This window comes from Cotesia typhae, unplaced genomic scaffold (assembly GCF_013202065.1).
Source record: "Cotesia typhae breed Kobodo isofemale line unplaced genomic scaffold, CoteBio_Ctyphae contig_27, whole genome shotgun sequence".
Classification (NCBI taxonomy): Eukaryota; Metazoa; Arthropoda; class Insecta; order Hymenoptera; family Braconidae; genus Cotesia; species Cotesia typhae.
Genome location: NW_027423733.1, coordinates 1,992,161 through 2,011,388, shown reverse-complemented (window position 1 = coordinate 2,011,388; position 19,228 = coordinate 1,992,161). Strand labels below are relative to the sequence as shown.

The window sequence follows — 19,228 nt, the reverse complement described above, 5'->3', positions numbered from 1 at the left end:
AGAGATTTTTTTTTTTTTTTAAGCATTAATTAGTCTATAGTGTTGGCCAGGCTGACGGAATGCTGAGATTCGACGCGCCTGTGTCGCCCTAAGTGGGTTCTGGTCAGAATGCGAAGCTCGAGGTAAATAAAATAAGCCGAACCGCGCCAAATAATCAAATTTAGTATGGATTGATGCGTCTGAAAAATTTACTATGTAAACTATGAATGTGTGTGAGAGAGAGAGAGCGAATGACAAAAGCGACCGGGCGAACCCGCAGTTCAGTTTACCATCAACGACCAGGGAGACATCTGGGAGTGACAACGAGCAACGAGGAAAACTCGGAATCGGAATCTACGAATCATCGTACCATGAAGCAACGGGAGCACACCAGGGCTCCACCTGAACACCGAATGGAGTACTAAATTGCGAATCGACCAACCATCGACTATGGAAATTTATCCAACAACGGCTGATTGGACGCGCAGCTATGTAGCTGCGCTAGCGAAAACACCACATGTTGCTGGAAAACGAAAAAGCCAGCAATTCTGAGCCGGACACCGAAAAAGCCACTGTTGAACCGCTGATAATTTTTTGTTGTTACGCTACGAAATAAAGTTAAACCGAATATTAATTATTATTACGAAAATTCAGTCGCTTACGTGGTGAATTTACTTATTTTGTTGAGTAATTGTTATTTTGAGTGTCGATCCAGTCGACGCTAGAGTTTCTCTCGTGAATTGCTGTAATTGTCAACTGCCAGACAGTCAAGAATTCAAAAAAAAATTTGGTCATTCCGACAACGAAAATTCCGTGACGCCATCGCCGAGAGCCTCTGACGCCGTCAGCACCGCCGACACCTGCTATCAGGAATTTCAAACCTCCCTGGAGAGTCGACTGAACGGGGTAAGTGCGGTCGCAATTTGTTAATATCCCTGGGTGACCACCGCGGTCCGCGATTAAGTCGAGGTCGAATAGGCCTATTACCCGTCCGAGTTATAATTTATAACTAACTAGCAAACCCGGCCCGCTTCGCCGGGCTAAATCTTAGTTTATTAAATAAAGTACATATTTCAATACATTGTAATTGATTAATTCTATTTATCGCAATATGTCAACCATCATTCATTTTCGAGTTCATTTTCTTCAAGTTTTCTCTCTAGCTGATTTGATATATTGGTCCTGCTGACGCCATTTCTTTTTAATTATAAATAATTCTACAATTAACTAATTAATCTTAATTATAAAAATATATTTTATTATTATTAATCACAAATCAATAATTCTTTTTAATATTTTCTTTATTATTAACAAAAAATATTAATGATTTCCGAATTTATCGATACGATTATTTGATTATTTATATTTTAAAATTCTGATGTTTTTCTATTTATTAATTTATTGTTATTGTGGTTACTAAAGTAAAGTACTAAGGTAATTATTTATTACGAAGTATAGTAACTAAGGTAATTGTTTTAAGTTGATAACTTAACACAATTAATTTAAAATTAAATAATATCGGATTCCATGTCCTTCAGATCTTTTCGGCTTATCTCCAAGTCTAATATAAAAAAAAATACATCATTAATAAATATTAGATGTTAAGCTAAGTAATTATTGCATTGTAATTTAACATATATATATATATATATATATATATATATATATATATATATATATATATATATATATATATATATATATATATATATATAGGAGTTATAAATATGGAGTTTATTTCAATCATTTCAACTATTTTTATTATTGAATTATTTGTTAAAATTAAAAAATAACAGATTAACTATTAATTATTTTTTAATAATCAATATCAAATCGATGTTAATTAATTCCATATTTATGACGGTATATTAATTTTAACAAAATATACTTTTCGCTCTCCAAAGTTCCTGCATCTCTTTTTGCTTTTGTAATCTCTGCTCTCTTTTTTCTATTTCAGATCTAATTTTTTTAAAAAACATCAATGTATTTTGAAGCGATTCACGAAATGATGTCTAGAAAAATGAACAAAGTTTTATAAACAGAAAACTTATAAATTTTCTAGAATTAATAAATTGGAAATTTTTTACCTGCCTCATTTGTCGAAATGCATTTAATTTGTCATCTGAAACTATAGTCGACGTTCCGATTGACTCTCGACATAAATTATTAGTAACATAAAATTTTGTACTGGTTGTACAGGATATTGCAATAGTAGTCTCTGTTTCGTCAACGTAATCTTAGAAAATAATTTTTTTTATTTCAAACGCACTTCATTGATTAAAAAACTAAAAGTTATCATTTTTGCTTTAGTACTCACCGATTACTTGATTGGTAATTGTATATGACCAATTATTTTCACCAAACGCATTGTCAGCATAACTGCACAAATTTTCCAGATTTAATAGCTTGGACATGGTAATTATTAATGATATTATCACTCGCGTTTAGATGTAATTAATGTTTTAAAAGATAAAATTTAATTAAAAAACAAAAATTAGGGATTTTTCATAAAATAAACTTCTTTCTAAAAATATAAGATAAAATTAAATTTATATTTAAAAAAAAATGAATTAAAATAAAACGATAATTGTAAATAAGAAATGTGAATAATAAATGATTAAATGTAGATTAAAATTGTAGCTATATTTAATTAAAAATCGATTAAAATAATTTCTTAGCTTGAAATGACAGCTTAATTTATGTTATGTTTATTTATAAATAATAAAGACAAAAACAGGTTATATTGATAAAAAAAAATCTATTTCAGTCTCATACTCTATATTTAATAGAAGTGTGAAGTTGTTTACTCAAAACCTATTATGTCATTATTACTTTATAAAACTATTTGCACTGTAACTTATAAGTAATCTTACGTAAATTTGTATTGTTTATCGAAATTATTACTTACGAATAACTATTAATTAAATTTTATTCAATTAATTATTTAAATGTATATATATATATATATATATATATATATATATATATATATATATATATATATATATATATATATATAGATTATTTATTTATTATTCATAATTAACAATTCATCTCAAGGCCAGCGGATAGACAATATTTTTTGTTTTCTTATTTGGCGTATAAATGTACAAAAATTTTGGATTTCCTAATCTTGAGCAAGCAACATAAAGCTGGCCATGTGAAAAACATGCACTTGATAAATTTAATCCCGTAACTTGTAGCGACTGACCTTGAGCTTTGTTAATCGTCATCGCAAAAGCAAGGCGAATCGGAAACTGTAATCGTTTAAATGTGAATGGTAAATCGCTAGGAATAATAGGAATACGTGGAATCAGAACATCTTCTCCTTTATATTTTCCGACTATTATTGTAGCTTCAATCACATTAGACATAAGTTTTTAATGGAAAGTCTAGTTCCGTTACATAATTTTGGCGTATTTAAATTTCTAAGAAGTAGTATTGGAGATCCAATTTTCAACGTCAACTTGTGTGAAGGCATTCCAGGTGGCTCTAAAGAGTTAAGAAATTCGACTGGATAGTTTATAGCATCATTTTCTTCTGTAACTGTGTCAATAGATTTATATTCCGTAAAAGTTCTAGGAATCTTTAATTGTATCCTATCATTTATTTTATTTACATCATCATTCTTAGGAGCTAGGATAGCACGCTCACAAAGCCAATCATGATTCTTAAAGTTGCTGGCGATGTTAGGAAAAACTTTATTGTCAAGATCTTCTATTGATGACTGAAGTTGACAGAAATTCTGTGGGAATGATATTTCCTGTGTTGAAGGATCAACTGGAATTTTACCATCGCCCATATCTAAAAGTTGCTGAGCAAATGTTTTTGCAGAATCATCTTTAAGTAAATGCACACGCATATTAGTCGATAGTGTAATTTTTTGACGTATTTCCAAAGATACGAATACTTAAGGCATGCATTCAGCTCATCTGCTGGTGTTGATCGCTGAATCACCGGTAAAGTTTGACGGAAATCACCAGCAAGTAGTATCACAGCTCCACCCATTATTCGTTGATCGTTTCGGAAATCTCGTAGAGTCCGATCAAGTGCTTCGAGCCCTTTTTTATGAGACATAGTGCATTCATCCCAAATAATGAGTTGACATTTCTTTAATACAGTTGCCATTCCAGATGATTTTCCAATGTTACAAACAGGGCTTTCAGCTACATTTAAATTCAGTGGTAACTTAAAAGCTGAATGTGCCGTGCGTCCTCCATCGAGTAATGTAGCTGCGATCCCCGATGATGCTACACCCACAGCAATTTCATGTTTTCTTCGAACTTCTGCTAGTATCAAATTAAGCAGAAATGTTTTTCCGGTACCTCCTGGTGCATCAAGAAAAAGAAGTCCACCATTTCCTTTCTGTATATACTCCATAACCAAGTTAAACGCTAGTCTTTGATCATTTGTTAAGAGTTTTTTGTGAGTTTCAACATAGTTTTGCAAAACTTCGAGGTCATATTGCTTTTCTCTTAATACATCTCTATCAACAACATCAGTTCTATTACGTTCCGGTGAGAATAGGCCCAGTTGATTAAGATTTTTATTATTAATTAATATACATATATCTTCAAGCAATATTAATGATTTATTAAAAATGTTTTCTGAGTACTGTACATCCAGGTTAGGATTGTCTTGACGTTCTCGCAGCAATATGTCTTCGCTCATACTCTCTTTATGTTTTTCCCATAAATATTTTGGATCAGAAGGTACACAGGTTGTTAAAATTATAGCAAATAGAGCTCTGATTTGGTGAGGATGACGTGTTTCAGATGCTTCGGTCAATGTGTTGTTCCAATGTTCATCATGCTCGAGCATACCAAGTTTAAAGCACGCTTCTCTATAAGTTTGACACTCTTGGCCATCGATGGTTTTGATTGCTTTAAATGATGTTGGACCTTTAATCACGTGAAGCAGCATTCGTAAATAATAGCATTCACTATTATTAGGATGCACAGTGTATACTCTTCCCAGAGCACCAGTAGAAAATATGCCAGCTACCGAAGGATGTTTTGTACCTCGTTTTCTTCTGCAAAATTGTTTTTTAGATTGATTCCAAGTATAATATTGTGGAACTTCATTATATAATAATGTTTTTGCGAACTCATCTGTTGTACATAACTGGAAAAAAGCTGTTAATGTTGTATTTGGTGGATCCATAGCTTTCTGAAAAGCATTTTCTTCCGTGAAATAAATTCGTTGACCGTTCTCTAAATGGACACTAAGATGAGTAACAGTAGGAAATCTTTCATGAATATCAAAACCTAAAATTCGCCATACAGCTTCGTTACTGCTTATATAACGTCCCATTTGAAACTGATCGACTTCATTAATAGGCACGCTTGAATTCTCGAGTCCGAAAACTGCCATATCGCTGCTTTTATTTACATATTTACATATATATTTGATAGATTTTACGGAATTACAGACCTCTACATTGATATGCGCATTGAATGATTTCGAAAGTATTGGAGTATAAGGCACAATCCATTTGTTATCAATTTTGACAGGTACATTTTTAACATTGATAGTTGTTGTGTGTCCTCCATCAACTGGCATTCGTCGTCTATACAGCGGATAACCATCACCTCCAGTTTGTGTTTCTTTCAAGAACTGACGGGGGTAACCTTTGGTGCATTTTCCATCTTTCATACAGGGTGAGTCTGGATTATATGATCCACATGGTCCATGAATCATATTTTTTTTTATAATTTCAAACAATTCTGGATCTTCTTTTTGGTCGGGTAGCTCAGCACTAATAATATTGTCAATTTGAGAAGGAACAATTTTTTCAACCAACCAAATTAAGATATGAGCATGCGGTAAACCTCTCTTTTGCCATTCAATGGAATACATCCAACAGCGAGTTTCTCCGTATATATGCTTCTTGGTGATGAGGCTTATTAAACTTATCAATTTTTGTTTAAAAACTCTTGCTATAAGGTCATGTCGATCCGATGATTGCTGCCCAGGCAGAAGTAAATCTTTAATTTCTTCCCAAGCTGGATTACATGTGAAGGTAATGAAAAGATCTGGACGTCCATATTTTCGAACATACGTCAAAGCATCCTGAGCATATTCCTGCATATGTCTTGGACTTCCAGTATACGTAGATGGAAGTATTACTCTTTGTCCAATATTTGCAGCTTCTTTATCATTCGATATTGTATCTCGCAAATGAATATATTCTTCGGCTCGGAGTTTCGATTGATTGTATCGAATAAAGTTTAGTCGTTCGCTTTCAACCTTAGCGTACATGTCAACAATAAATTGTTGAAACAGTTGACGACACTTAAGAATATGGTTAGATTGATTATCTCTTATCATGATACGATACGCATAAAAATCCATATAACTAACTCTCTTCAATGTCACAGCGCTTGTCGTGGGATTAGTTTGATATAGTTCGAGATGATATCCATCTTCTGCTCGCGGAAACAGAATTGGATATTGAAGGGCGTCATACGATCGGTGTGTTTCAGCAACACGTTGCTTGGTTTGATCTCGCTTAGTGATAACAATATCTCTTTTAGTAATTTCTGTACCAACAATTACAGCTGCGACTTCAGAAGCCATGGGTGCATTAAAGCGTCTTTCATGCTCATTCGAAGGTTTTTTATCTGCTCTGATAATGACCCTGAAATCATCTGTTGTTGCACCTTCTAATGCAGATTTAAAATCTCTAATCAAACAATTATTTTCATGAAGCATAATCCGTAATTTAGTAATAATTTCCCGGTTAGTTGTCGTACCGAACATGCATCGTCGGTCAATCTCTTTTTCTACGTTATCCATGAAATAAATTTGCAAAAATTGGGGATTTTCTTCAGGTACTGGGAGAAGTGAACCAATTTGATGGTATACTTGTCCTTGCACTTTAAATGTGGGCATAAAATGATTATATTTTACAATATTTGTTGCTCCAAACGATGTCATTTGAAAACAGGAGTTGTATTTTCTAATATGCTGAAGAAAATGTTTAGACTCCTTAGTAGTTCCAGATACGTAGGTAAGAAGAGGTTCTGGTGGTTCAACCAGTGTTGGTAAATGAACTTTGCCGTTGGAGCAACACAAACCGGCAGTTTCTTTTTGAAACTTCTTAGCGTGACAATGCGGGCATACTACATTCATTGAACCAATGACCACATCGGGATGGATCTTGTAATCATATTTCTTATCGTAATTAAAAGCTGCTTTATTAAGATCGGTTTTAGTTCTTAACTGATTTTGTCTTAATCTTTGATCATCCAAACGTTGAGCTCGTTCGTCAGGTTTTTCGGCAGCTCTTGATGAAGACGCTCTTGATCGTAGGTCTGTAACTCGAACAACACGTTCACTATCTGTTTCATTAGCTCTCAAAGACGAAGCTCGAAGTCTGTTTGATTCTAATCGTGTTGTTTGTTGTTGCGGTGTTTCTGTAGTTCTTTTGGTTGCCTGTTGCTTCGTATTTCTCGTTGATCTTCCGATATTTGATTTTTTCCGTGGCATTGTAAATAATATTATTTGTGTAGCACCTGTTTTATCTATTTACATAAATAATTAATTAGTTAATTCTTTTCTATTTACAATTTAAATTAACTATTTATTATTATTAAAGTCTTGAGTATACTTACTAATGAAGAGTATTATTGAATTTCATTAAATTACACTTACAATTAAAATTACAAATCAATTATTTTAGTACATGATCATGTTATTTTAAAATAATAATTATAAGTTATTTTTTATTTTATTGCTTTATTTTTATTTTCAATAACAAATGATATATTTGAAGTTAGCTGATTTGCTTTTTAAATAAATTATATTTTTTTATTTACAAATGAAGGTTAGTTATTTCTTTTATTTTCTTATTTAATATAAGTTGTAAAATAACTCATTGAATTTAATGAGAAAACATTTTATTGCATTCATTGTCGCATATAAAATTTTAAATCAGTTGATGGGTATAGAACTTAATGCATTGAAGCGTTATATGATGGTGATATTTAATAACATGGACATCATATTTACTTTCTCTGCGGTAAAATACATGGTCATGCCAATTTTTATGACAATCGGTTGAACGGGGCGGAAGTCGATACTTGACAGCGCCGCCTGGTGGGGAGTTACATCAATGGACATAGCATGTTCGTTTTCTTCATGGAAAAATACATGGTCATGCCAATTTTTATGAGAATCGGTTGAACGGGGCGGAAGTCGATACTTGACAGCGCCGCCTGGTGGCGAGTTCATCAATGGGCATAGCATATAAACCTTCTCCGTGATAAAATACATAAGCATACCAATTTTGATAATGATCGGTCAAATAGTTTCTGAGTTTATCGATGACATATATACAAACATCCTCTTTTATATATATAGATTATTGAATTTTTTTTAATATCGAAAGATCAAATAATTACGAATTTCGTAATTAAGTCAGAAAGTAAAATCGTACCGAAATTCAGCAATTGCGTTGTTGAATTTCGGCTTCGGGGTGACGTCAGCCAGGTATCCGGTGTCAAAAATATATTAATCCGTTGTAAAGGAATGTTGTGTACAGTGTCAACTTATTTGGTAAAAGTTTGAGCTTGCCTGTCGCAAAAATTGGCTCGACTCAAGGGCCATCTACGAGTGCAAATAGAAACGCTACCTCGAGCTTTGTCCCGCGTATTGCCCGACGGGTAACAACAGTTACCGACGGTTCACTTATCCGCCGCAGAGGATAACTGATCGATCAATTGTGCCATCGATAACCAAAATACGAAAAATCAATGCTGTGGATGAGGAAAAGTGACGATAATTAAATATTTATCGATAAATTCGAAATTTTGTTGTTAGGAGAAGGAACGCGAAATAATATAATTCTTTTTTTCTCCTTGTTAATTTTTTTTCTCACGATTTGTTAAGACGAAAGCGGCGACATTTAATTTTTTTTTAAACTTCGAAATGTTGTTACGAGACGATCAGCGAAACAAGTTAATTTTTTTTTGTAATTTTTTTGTTGAATTAAAAATTTTGTTGTTGAGAACGGCCAGCGAGACAAGTTTTTGTTTTGGATCGATTTATACTTGGTTATGAAGATAATAAAGCGAAGACAATTATTTTCCTTAATTCGAAATTTTGTTTGTTAAGAGAATAAAGGAGAACTGATTATTTTGTATTTTTGATCGTATTCAAATTGTTTTTTTTTTTTAAATTGAGAATTGCCGAACCGGCGTACTTGTTCATCTGGTACATTGTTAATTAATAAAAAGATTCTTAACAGTCCCTGCGCATTATTTGTCTTTGAGCTGTCGCACTTTTTTTTTCTCTGGTGGTATAAATATTCCGCATCGATTCCTAGACCCGCACTGCTAAATTTAGGATCTCTTCGACGTTGACCTGCCGCCCAACGACGAACAATTAGTATCTTCCGAACCGTGGAACTGAAGTTCCTGGCGCCCAACCATCTACGAATCAGGTAAGCCAACATTTAGGTGGAGCTCCCCGGCGCTGTCGACGCCAGCATCGTGAAGAAAAACCCATCATAATATATATATATATATATATATATATATATGTGTGTGTGTGTGTGTGTGTAACCCTTTTATAACATTTGAACGGCTTGACCGATTTCATCACGGTTAGTGCCATTCGAAAGTGCTTCGCCAAACTTAAATTTCCTAAAAATTTGAAGCGATTCGAACTGATAGATTTCGAGAAAATGCAAAAAAAGTAATTCTTTTTTTATTTTTTTTTTAAATATCTCCGAATTGGCTAAACCGATCGACTTTAAAAACTAATCAGCTCTTAACCTTGAAAATACCCATCGATTGCCACCAAAAATGTCAAAATCGGTTCATGCGTTCGTGAGATATCGTTTTCGAAAAAAATAAAATAAAAGTGTTTTTTTGTAATGACTTCGAAATTTTCTATCAGATCAATTTTTGTGCCAAATTTTTAAAGATTTTAAAAAACTACATCGATCGACACCAACCGCGTGAAAATCGGTTGATTAATTCAAAAGTTATAGCAGTTTGAAAATTAAAAAAATCGTGTTTTATCAAATTTTGATAAGTCTTTTGAGCTCAAAGCACTCAAAAGCATAAAACAGCTACTTTTTCTATAGAGCTCAAAAAACTACACCGAATGCCACCAACTGCGTGAAAATCGGTTGACTCATTCAAATATTATTCCCGTTTGAAAATTCAAAAAATTGTGTTTTATTAAGGGGCACACCTAGTGTGAAATTTCGAAAAAGTCGATTTTTTTTTTCATATTTCGGTAGATTACACCTTTAAAAATAACATATTAAAATTTCAAATCGATATATCAAATAGTTTTTGAGTTATAACATTTTAAAGAGCAGCCGCTCGGCAGCTAGAGTGTCATTAGCTGCGAGACGTACCTGAAGTATTGTTCAGAGTCTACTGTCTCTTCCAGCCCCTATAACACGATTCCAGTTTCTATTGTTGGCTCTCAGGTATACAAAAATATATCATTATAATAATTTCTACAAATTTCTAGAAATTTTTCGTTTACTGCCACGTAAATTATTTTCGGAGCCAGACACATTTAGTCTCATTGTGATCGTTGTATCGAGCGCATCATAATTTTACACGTGTTATTTTCTTGAAAATGAGTGATCAATCTTCATATTCAAATAAAAAAGGAACTCACAATGTTCCTAAGCATCGATCAATTGCGAAAAAACGCAAGTTTACCGGAAATAGATTTACATTTGAGCAATCTACTGCGAATACCAGTACGTCCGCAGAAAAGCTATTACAAAATAATGACAATAATGTTGTGATTGACCCATCTCATGGATATTGTATTTTGCAATTTTTATCAGTTTTTAGTGCAATTAGTAATTTAGTGGTGTGTAAAACCTGTCAAAAAAAAGTTACTTTCAATCAAGCAAGTTCAAGAGGCCTAGGGTTCAAAATTGCTATTATTTGTGAATGTGGCAATTCGTATATTAATTCTGGACCAATGATTAATAACGCATTTGAAATAAATAAACGTATTGTTGCTGTGATGCGTCTATTGGGCATCGGAATAAATGGGATAAATCTTTTCTGTGGATTAATGGATTTAGCATGCAAATTTTACGACCAAACTTTTGCGGGATGTTTTACGAATTTACAGATTGCAGCCGAAACTGTTTGTAAGCTCAGTATGCAGCAAGCTATAAATGAAGAAAAAGAGCTTACATTAAAGAAAGAAAATTCGGAGACAAATTTGACTGTTAGCGGCGATGGTACCTGGAAAAAACGTGGCCATACTTCCCGTTTTGGAGTAGTTACGCTGGCAGGAAAATACAGCAAGAAAATTCTTGATTCATGCGTAAAATCTACATATTGTCAGAGTTGTGTTTTTGGAAGAAAAAAAAAGATAGCGAACCTGAAGATTGTGAGGAATGGCTATCATTACACGATGAAGAATGTGATGCCAATCATAAAGGATCTGCCTCAAAAATGGAAGTGGATAGTGTAAAAGACATGTTTGGTCGTTCCATTAGTAAATATGGTGTAAAATATACCCGCTATATTGGTGATGGTGATAGCGCTACCCACAAAGGACTTATAGATTTGAATCCTTATGATATTCCTGTTGCTAAATTGGAATGCTATCTACATGTGAAGAAAATAATGGGAACACGTTGCCGAAGTGTAAAGAACATTAATAAGAAATTAGGAGGAAAAAGTAAAACATCACAAAAGTTAACTGTAAATTTTATAAATAAACTCCAAAAATATTATGGTTTAGCAATTATGAGGAATCAAGATAATGTAGATGAAATGTATAAAGCAATCTGGGCAACATTTTATCATTTCTGTTCAACTGACAAAAACCCAAATCATAAAAATTGTCCAGAAGGCGCTGAAAGTTGGTGCGCTTATCGCCGCGCGGAAGCTGAAGGAATCACTAGTACATTTAAACACGATTACCTCCCACTGGATCCACAAGTACAAGAAGCTATAAAACCTATTTATGAAGACTTATCTCGATATGAATTGCTTGATAGATGTAAAGGTAACAATACTCAAAACAACAATGAAAGCTACAACGGTTTACTTTGGCACTTTTCACCCAAGCATCTTCATAATGGCTTCAAAACTATTGAATTGTCAAATAATTTTGCAACTGCAATATTTAATGACGGTTATTCGTCAATTTTGAAGATATTCAATGTAATGGGAGTGATAGTTGGACCTGCAGCAAGAGATTTTGCGGCTCTTAAGGACGACACGAGAATACGAATCGCTGATTATCGCCAAAGGGCTTCTTCAAAAGAAGGTCGATCATCTCGAAGAAAAGCTTCTTCAGCTGAACAAGCCCTTTTCGAAGAAGAAGAAGGTGTATTATATGGCCCTGGAATAGCAGATTAGCTGTAAATATGATTTTAAACCACTTATAACAGTGGAAACGATCATTTTATCTTTAAACGCGTTTTTCTCGAAACAGCATTTTCCGAATTTGCTGCAGTGATTACTCAAAAACAAATGATCCGATCACTATCGAATTTTTTTTACATGTTCTATATATAGTTCTCCGTACAATGACCTATCGATTTTTTGATCTGATCAAAAATCGAATTTTCGCAGGCCACAAACGACCAAAATTTTAGGTAAAATTCGACTATTTTTTTTAAAACGCCGCCATATTGTCAATTTTTGATTTTTTTTTTTATCGTAGGTCATTGTACAGACAATATTATCTAGTTTAACGAGATATTTTTTTTTTAGATTTCATCCACGGAGAAGGCCGGAATCACTGCAGCAGTGAAGGACCTTTTTTTTTCGCGCCGTTAGAGATCGACGATAACTTAAAAAATATTTAATTTTTTTCTACAAAAATTTCATTATGTATTCTTAAAACATGTATAAATATATTCTTAAAATTTTAAAATAATTGATAAAGTATTTTTTTTAATAAAAATTCCCAAAAATCACGTTTTTTTTAGGCCGTTACACTAGGTTTGCCCCTTAAACTGCTATTAAAGTTTTGAGCTTGAAGAGCTCAAAATGACACAGCAATCATATTTTTGAGCTCGATAAGCTCAGAAACGTAATGTATGATTTTGATCGCTTACTTACCAAATGAGCGGGAAGTTGCAGGGATGGCCTTTAGGGTCAATCGTCATCTTAATTTTTTTTTTACCGGAGACTCCGGTAAATTTTACTCAGACAACTGTAAAACGTGTTTCTCTTACTAGGACATGGAAAGTAGCGCCTTAGCGTCCCACGATTACAATACAATACGGTGATTTTTCTCATTAATTTAAGGGCAAATGTTAAAGAAAATTTCTTTCCGTGTACATAAAATTTCGAACCAGATGGGTTTTAGTTGCATACAAACTTAGCAAAATTAATTTGTTTTCTGACGTGCGTATTAAAAAAAAAGAATTTTGGGTTCAAATGAACTGACCGTGTTGAAAGGATTCTCCGATCTTGTAAATGTGTTTTTGTTACAGTTTCCCATGCAACGGAATCATTATTTTTCTATTTGATGGCTCTTTGTGTGTGCATATGTGGAGCATTCCATGCCAAATCGACCACTTTTGACCCTGACCCTTTTCGGATTTTCTGAAATTTTGATATTTTTTTTTTTTTTGTTTATTTAAAGTCACATAAACTACTGAGGTCATGAGCAACTTACTAGGGAGGAACTTTTGAGATTAGAACTCGTTTTTAACTTTTTTGGGCTCAGCAGAATAATACACTTAAATATTGGGAGCTCAAAAAATACCTTTTCTGTGCTTTTGCGCTTTTTGAGCTTAAAAGTCTGATCAAAGTTTTATAGAATACTATTTTTTGGATTTTTAAACCGCAATAACTTTTAAATAAATGAACCGATTTTTACGCAGTTGGCGGCATTCTACGCAGTTTTTTAAGCCTCATGAAGAATTTCTAAGTTCCGATTGGTCAAACTAGAAATTTCGGAGTAACTCTGAAAAAACACATTTCCGGTTTTCTTTCGTTCACGATTTTTCTCGAACGAATCAACCGATTTTGAGAGGATTGGCGGCGATCGACGTGATTTTTTAAGGTTGAGAGCTAATTAGTTTTTGAAATCGATCGGTTGAGCCGTTTAAAAGTTATTCCAAAAAAAAACGACTTTTGAAAAATTTTTTTTTCCTGTTTTTTTTAAGATTTCTCCAAATTTGTCAAAATCTATCAGTTCGAATCGGTTCAAATTTTCAGGAATTCTAAGTTTGGCGAAGCCCTTTCGAATGGTACCAATTGCGATGAAATCGGTTCAACCGTTCAACAGTTATAAGAGGTTTACACACACACTAACACACACACACACACACACACACACACACACACACACACACACACACACACACACCCTCCCGGGAATAGTCAGGGAAACTTTCTAGGACCTCAAAACGTCGAGATCCGATGAAAACTCGATTTTCGAAAACCGTGGTAAAACCAATATTTTAGCGAGAAGTTAAAAATTTAATATCCGAAAACTCCTATGCAAAAAAAAACGTATGAACTGTAAAATTATTGTAAAAAGTAAATAAAGGAAGACGAAGACACAGAACTGAAGAAAATTGTAATTGGTTTATATCTCCCAGCTAACGTATGTATTTGGTTCGGAAACGCCCTTTGTTTTTGAGCTCGATGTTAACAAAAAACAATTTATTTACAAGTTTAATATCTTCTATGTTCCCGGTCTATTAGTTGAAAGACTAAGACCGAATAAATTCAATTTAAAAAAATTTTCATCTGGAAATGGCACAAAAATTTTTAAAAGTTCAGCTATGAGGACAAACGCGATAATCAGATTTTTATGAAATCTACTAAAATGATGCTTGTTAGTTAATATTTCACCTGAATAAAAATATATTAAAACTCCAATAATGCAAAATGAGTCATTTTTACCTCTATCATCGATGAAACAATATATCCTTACAATGTTTTCATCATTTCCTATATTATCATGTACTTCTGGTAATATTATATCCTCATTCAAGATCAATGTATTTTCTTCGATCCACACCGTCCAATCGTTTCGAACAAATTTTGGTCCCAGAGTTGCCACAAAGATTATGTCCAACTCCTGTGAAACAGTTTTTGGTGGATCACCTTCATCTGTTGCTGTGATAATTATCTGAAATTGAATTATTTGTGAGAATTGAAAAAATTTTCTTCATGATCATATTTAAACAGAAATTTTTAATTTTAAATCTTTAGTCGAGAAAGAACAGAAATATTTCGACTTCAATGCAAAATAAACGAGAGCAAAAGCACCGAATTAAGGAAAAATATGTCGTTAAAGCAAATTTAATTATACACTTCGAGAAAAGGCTTAGATACTAAAAATGTCTATTCTCGTTTTAGACGCTTTATATCACTGATAAAAAAAATGGATAAAAGAATTGAAAATAACGGAATTTGAATTCGTTTTAATAGTTCTGAATACATTCAATACTTTTGAATTATTTCTTTTACCGAACATTGATATTGCCAGTCTTTTTAAATCCATTTTTTTAACTCAGGGATATTATTCATCTACGATTTTTTAATCGACTTACTTGATATAAGTTTTGCACTGTAATGTTTGGTAAATTTTGTAATTGGAGCCGTGCGGAATTTTTTTGCGTACTGATGATTTTAAAAAATTTGTAGTCATCATCTGTAACGGCAAAAGTAATAAGCTAAAATTTTTTTTATGATAGAAACAAGATAATGGCTACAAAAAAATACTCGCTATTCCCACTTATTGAAAATACTACTGTTCCACTTGAACCATTGTCTTCATCCGAAGCGGTGAAATCATCAAGTTGCTGTTTATCGTAAGTCTTTAATCGGCTATTTATTGTCTGATTCTGATGAAAAAAATTAAAAAATAACAATTTATTAGATTACTATTAGAGTTCATTAAATCCAAATCTTTTTTTAACAAAAGTCAAGAGAAGTTGTGAGGTAGCTGGTTAGAACAAAGCTTCTCTCGCTTTATATTGAATATTAAAAAGCTAGTACTTTTCCGAAGGGAAGGAGATTCAATGTTGAATATTCTGTGAAGATGGATGTTTTTCTCGCGCTTGACAAACTAAATTTCACTTATTACGTAATATTATCGTGACTTTCTATTGATTAAAAGTTTTGCTATATCGTAGAAAATCATGATATTGATTTTATAAAAAATCGACCGTATGGAACTTTCTCAAACTGTCCAGATAAAGATGAAGCTATTGGTAAGTCGACATTTTTTTTTTTAGTGTTGAATCTAGCGTTTTGAAAGTTTGTACTAATTTTGTTATTATACGTAATGATTTAACACTTCTTATAGGTAATGAAGTATTATCAGTATACTTGATGACATGTGAATGCGAAAATATGAAATTTTGAATTCATGTAATGATTTTGAACTAAAGTAATGCATATCTATACGCGGTAAAATAAGAGATAGTGTACACGTAGACTATTGTATCTAACCTAATTAGTCCTAATGGTTTAGTTAAAATATCGACTTAATTAAAATCTGTTGGAAAATATTGTAATTGGCAACGGATCACTTTGGTCACGACATCTGGTGGTCAAAAAAGTACTAGTTTTAGTGTGCACTTGAATGCACATGTATATTGAGTAACCTATTAAAGTTAATTTTAAAAATAAATAAAAATTTTTCAATAAAAAATGGAACTCATTAAATTAAAGACTCGTACAAAAAATAAGAGTAGAGTTTATTGTGCGGTGAATGGTTGTGCTAGTAAATCCCATGAAAATTTATAAATTAATTTTCATACCATACCTAAACCAGATAGTAGTTTTGTTTACATCGAAAATATTTTCGGAAAAACAGAAAAAATAGATAGGCTTAAAGCCTGGCAACGCGCTTTAAAATTAAAAAGTACAAATCCCCATATGAGAGTGTGTTCGTTACGTTTTAAAAAGAGTGATTTTATCGCACCAGGTAAGTTGGCAATGTTTAACCTTAAAGATACTTAAAAATGTAAATTTTAAATTCAATCAATGTAAAAATTTTTTTGCAGGTATTATTACAAAAAAAAAATGACAAAAAAGAAACAGAAATTCCATCATGTAATTTGCCGAGGTCTGCTGGAGTATCAAATGAAGTTGAAGAAAATAAAGAAGCACGGCGTCAGCGTCGAGAGAATCGGAGTTTAAAGAGAGAAATAGTTAAAAAAACAATGATATTAGTGAGGATTATAGTGCTGCAACTTCGGATAATATTTTGCTTGATAAAAGTGATGAGAATTGTTTTACCAATGATAACGCTGTTGAAATACCTTTGAATAAATCATACAATGATGTAGGAGTTCAGGTAGAATCTTTATTCATAAAACCATCATTCATGGATTTTATCAAGACAGAAGAAAATTTATGAACGGCAACAGAGATTCAATTATTTAAAATACTGGATATGATCATTCAACTTGTTAATAATAATTATGGTCGAACTACGCACATAATTGACATGAGCTTAAAAGATAAAATAATCATGACCTACGTTAAACTATAACAGAATCTTTTGTACTCATTTTTAGCTAGTATTTTTAATAATTGCACTGGGAGACACTGTCAACGAATTGTTTATAAAACTTTGCAAATTTTAAGTGAGACATTAAGACCTACGATATCTTGACAATCAAGGGATGAAATTTCTCGAAATTTACCAAAAGTTTTCGAAGGATTCGAAGATGTTAGGGTTGTGGTAGATTATACTGAGATTTTTATTCAAGCTCCTTAAATTATGTTGTCAAGAAGTTGTCTATTCGCATTATAAATCATCTCCAACGATCAAGATTATGACTAGAGTATCACCAGGAGGGTTGATAACATTTATAAGTCAACCCTTTGGAGGAAGAGCTAATGATACAGAAATGTTTTCAAACAGTGAATTAATCAATTTGTTAGAAGACAATGATGGAGTAGTTTGCAATCGAGGATTTCTAATAGATGATCTTTGTGCTCGAAAAAATGGGAAACTTATTAGATCACCTTCCTTAAAAGATAAAAAAAATTCTCCAAAAGTGAAGGTATTCTTACCTTACAGATTGCTGAAACTTGAGTCGACTTAGAAAGATCTAATCAACGAATCAAAACTTTTGCTATAGTTGGTGAAACAATGTCGGTTAAACTGGTACCAATCATAGATGATATTTTTACTGTTATTTGTGCAACAGACAAACTCAGTTCGTTTATTTTAAAAAATGATAAATTTATGCAGAATTAATAAATTAACAATTTGTAAATAATATAAAAAATTACTATGATGTATAAATAAAAATAATAAACAAAATTTTATTACATCATACTAATTTCATTTTTTATTTTGTTTCACAAATAATATTTTGATTAACACTAATACAAACGTAAATATATAAATTAAACATAAGTTAACGCGCTAATTAACTTTGGCTATCATTTTAATTGTTATTTTCAGCATCTTGTTTAATTGCACAAATAAAATGCAGCATTCTCTGATAATATGCTTTTTTTAAAGCTGTTAACATTTCTTGCACAAATGCACTATTAAATTCAACATAAGTCAGTATAAAAACTCGCTTGTCAAAAAATGAATGCATCACAAATGACGCTTTATTGAAATTAGGAACAGCCATTCCTAATTGCACTTGTCCATACACTCATGTCTTTTTTTTAAAGTAATGTTTTCGTCGTCTTGGACTAAAACTTTACTCATTACAGGTTGGACCAATGTGTGAATATCCTTGGTTTTGCCTCTAAACGGACATTTAATTTTCAGTAATTATGACGGTTCTCCATCTTTAAAAATAACTCCATCAGGAGAACAAGTGAGCCATGGATTTCATTGGTATATAATTAATCCAGTTTCAATAACATCTTTATTGCTAGCTTTTCTAGAACATTCCCGATCTTCCCTTTCAGTTTTTTTTCCGTAATCAGTGTGCTCACTCCAAAAATTTTTCGGAGAAAAAAAAGAATAATTATTATTATTATCATCTTTTTATAGACCATGGAGTCTAAGCCCCCTGCGGCCTTCCAAATTACATTCAATACATTTAATATATAGTATACATTCAAATTTTATAATGATAAATAATTTAAACTGTAGATTTTTCAAGTATTAATGAACAATTTCAAATGATCTAATAAACAAAGAAACAATTAAAGTACATAATTTGAATAATAAAAGTAATGAACAATTAATCTAATAACATAATAAACTATGAATTAAGTGAAAGAGTAATTTATCAAATTAAATGTAGGCAATTCATTCTACTCAAAGGCAAACAATTAAATAATTAAATAATAGT

At 32.2% G+C, this 19,228-nt stretch overlaps 2 protein-coding genes across 13 annotated transcripts in view; one reads left to right on the top strand and one right to left on the bottom strand.

Moving 5' to 3' along the window:
• Positions 1 to 19,228, bottom strand: part of LOC141525717 (cadherin-AgCad1-like) — a 313,469-nt gene that overhangs the window by 96,796 nt on the left and 197,445 nt on the right. For 10 of the 11 annotated variants that reach the window (XR_012478887.1, XM_074240289.1, XM_074240280.1 and 7 more), the window contains 3 exons: positions 15,676 to 15,793; positions 15,500 to 15,600; positions 14,847 to 15,075 (listed from right to left, as the gene is read on the bottom strand). Coding sequence is in view for 10 of the 11 variants with exons in the window: in XM_074240289.1 (XP_074096390.1) it covers positions 14,847 to 15,075; positions 15,500 to 15,600; positions 15,676 to 15,793 (448 nt within the window). In the remaining variant the exon portion in view is untranslated. The remainder of the gene's footprint in view (positions 1 to 14,846; positions 15,076 to 15,499; positions 15,601 to 15,675; positions 15,794 to 19,228) is intronic. The other variant, XM_074240281.1, reaches the window with a different exon arrangement.
• On the top strand, positions 11,367 to 13,363 carry LOC141525721 (uncharacterized). 2 transcript variants are annotated; one of them, XR_012478889.1, is made up of 2 exons: positions 11,367 to 12,577; positions 12,696 to 13,362. XR_012478889.1 is itself a non-coding variant. In XM_074240294.1 (2 exons), exon 1 carries the CDS (start codon positions 11,424 to 11,426, stop codon positions 12,336 to 12,338), a length of 915 nt encoding a protein of 304 aa, XP_074096395.1. In that variant the 5' UTR covers positions 11,367 to 11,423; the 3' UTR covers positions 12,339 to 12,340; positions 12,696 to 13,363. The 2 variants fall into 2 exon arrangements, 1 of the variants encoding a protein (XP_074096395.1); XM_074240294.1 differs by having other exon boundaries at positions 11,367 to 12,340; positions 12,696 to 13,363.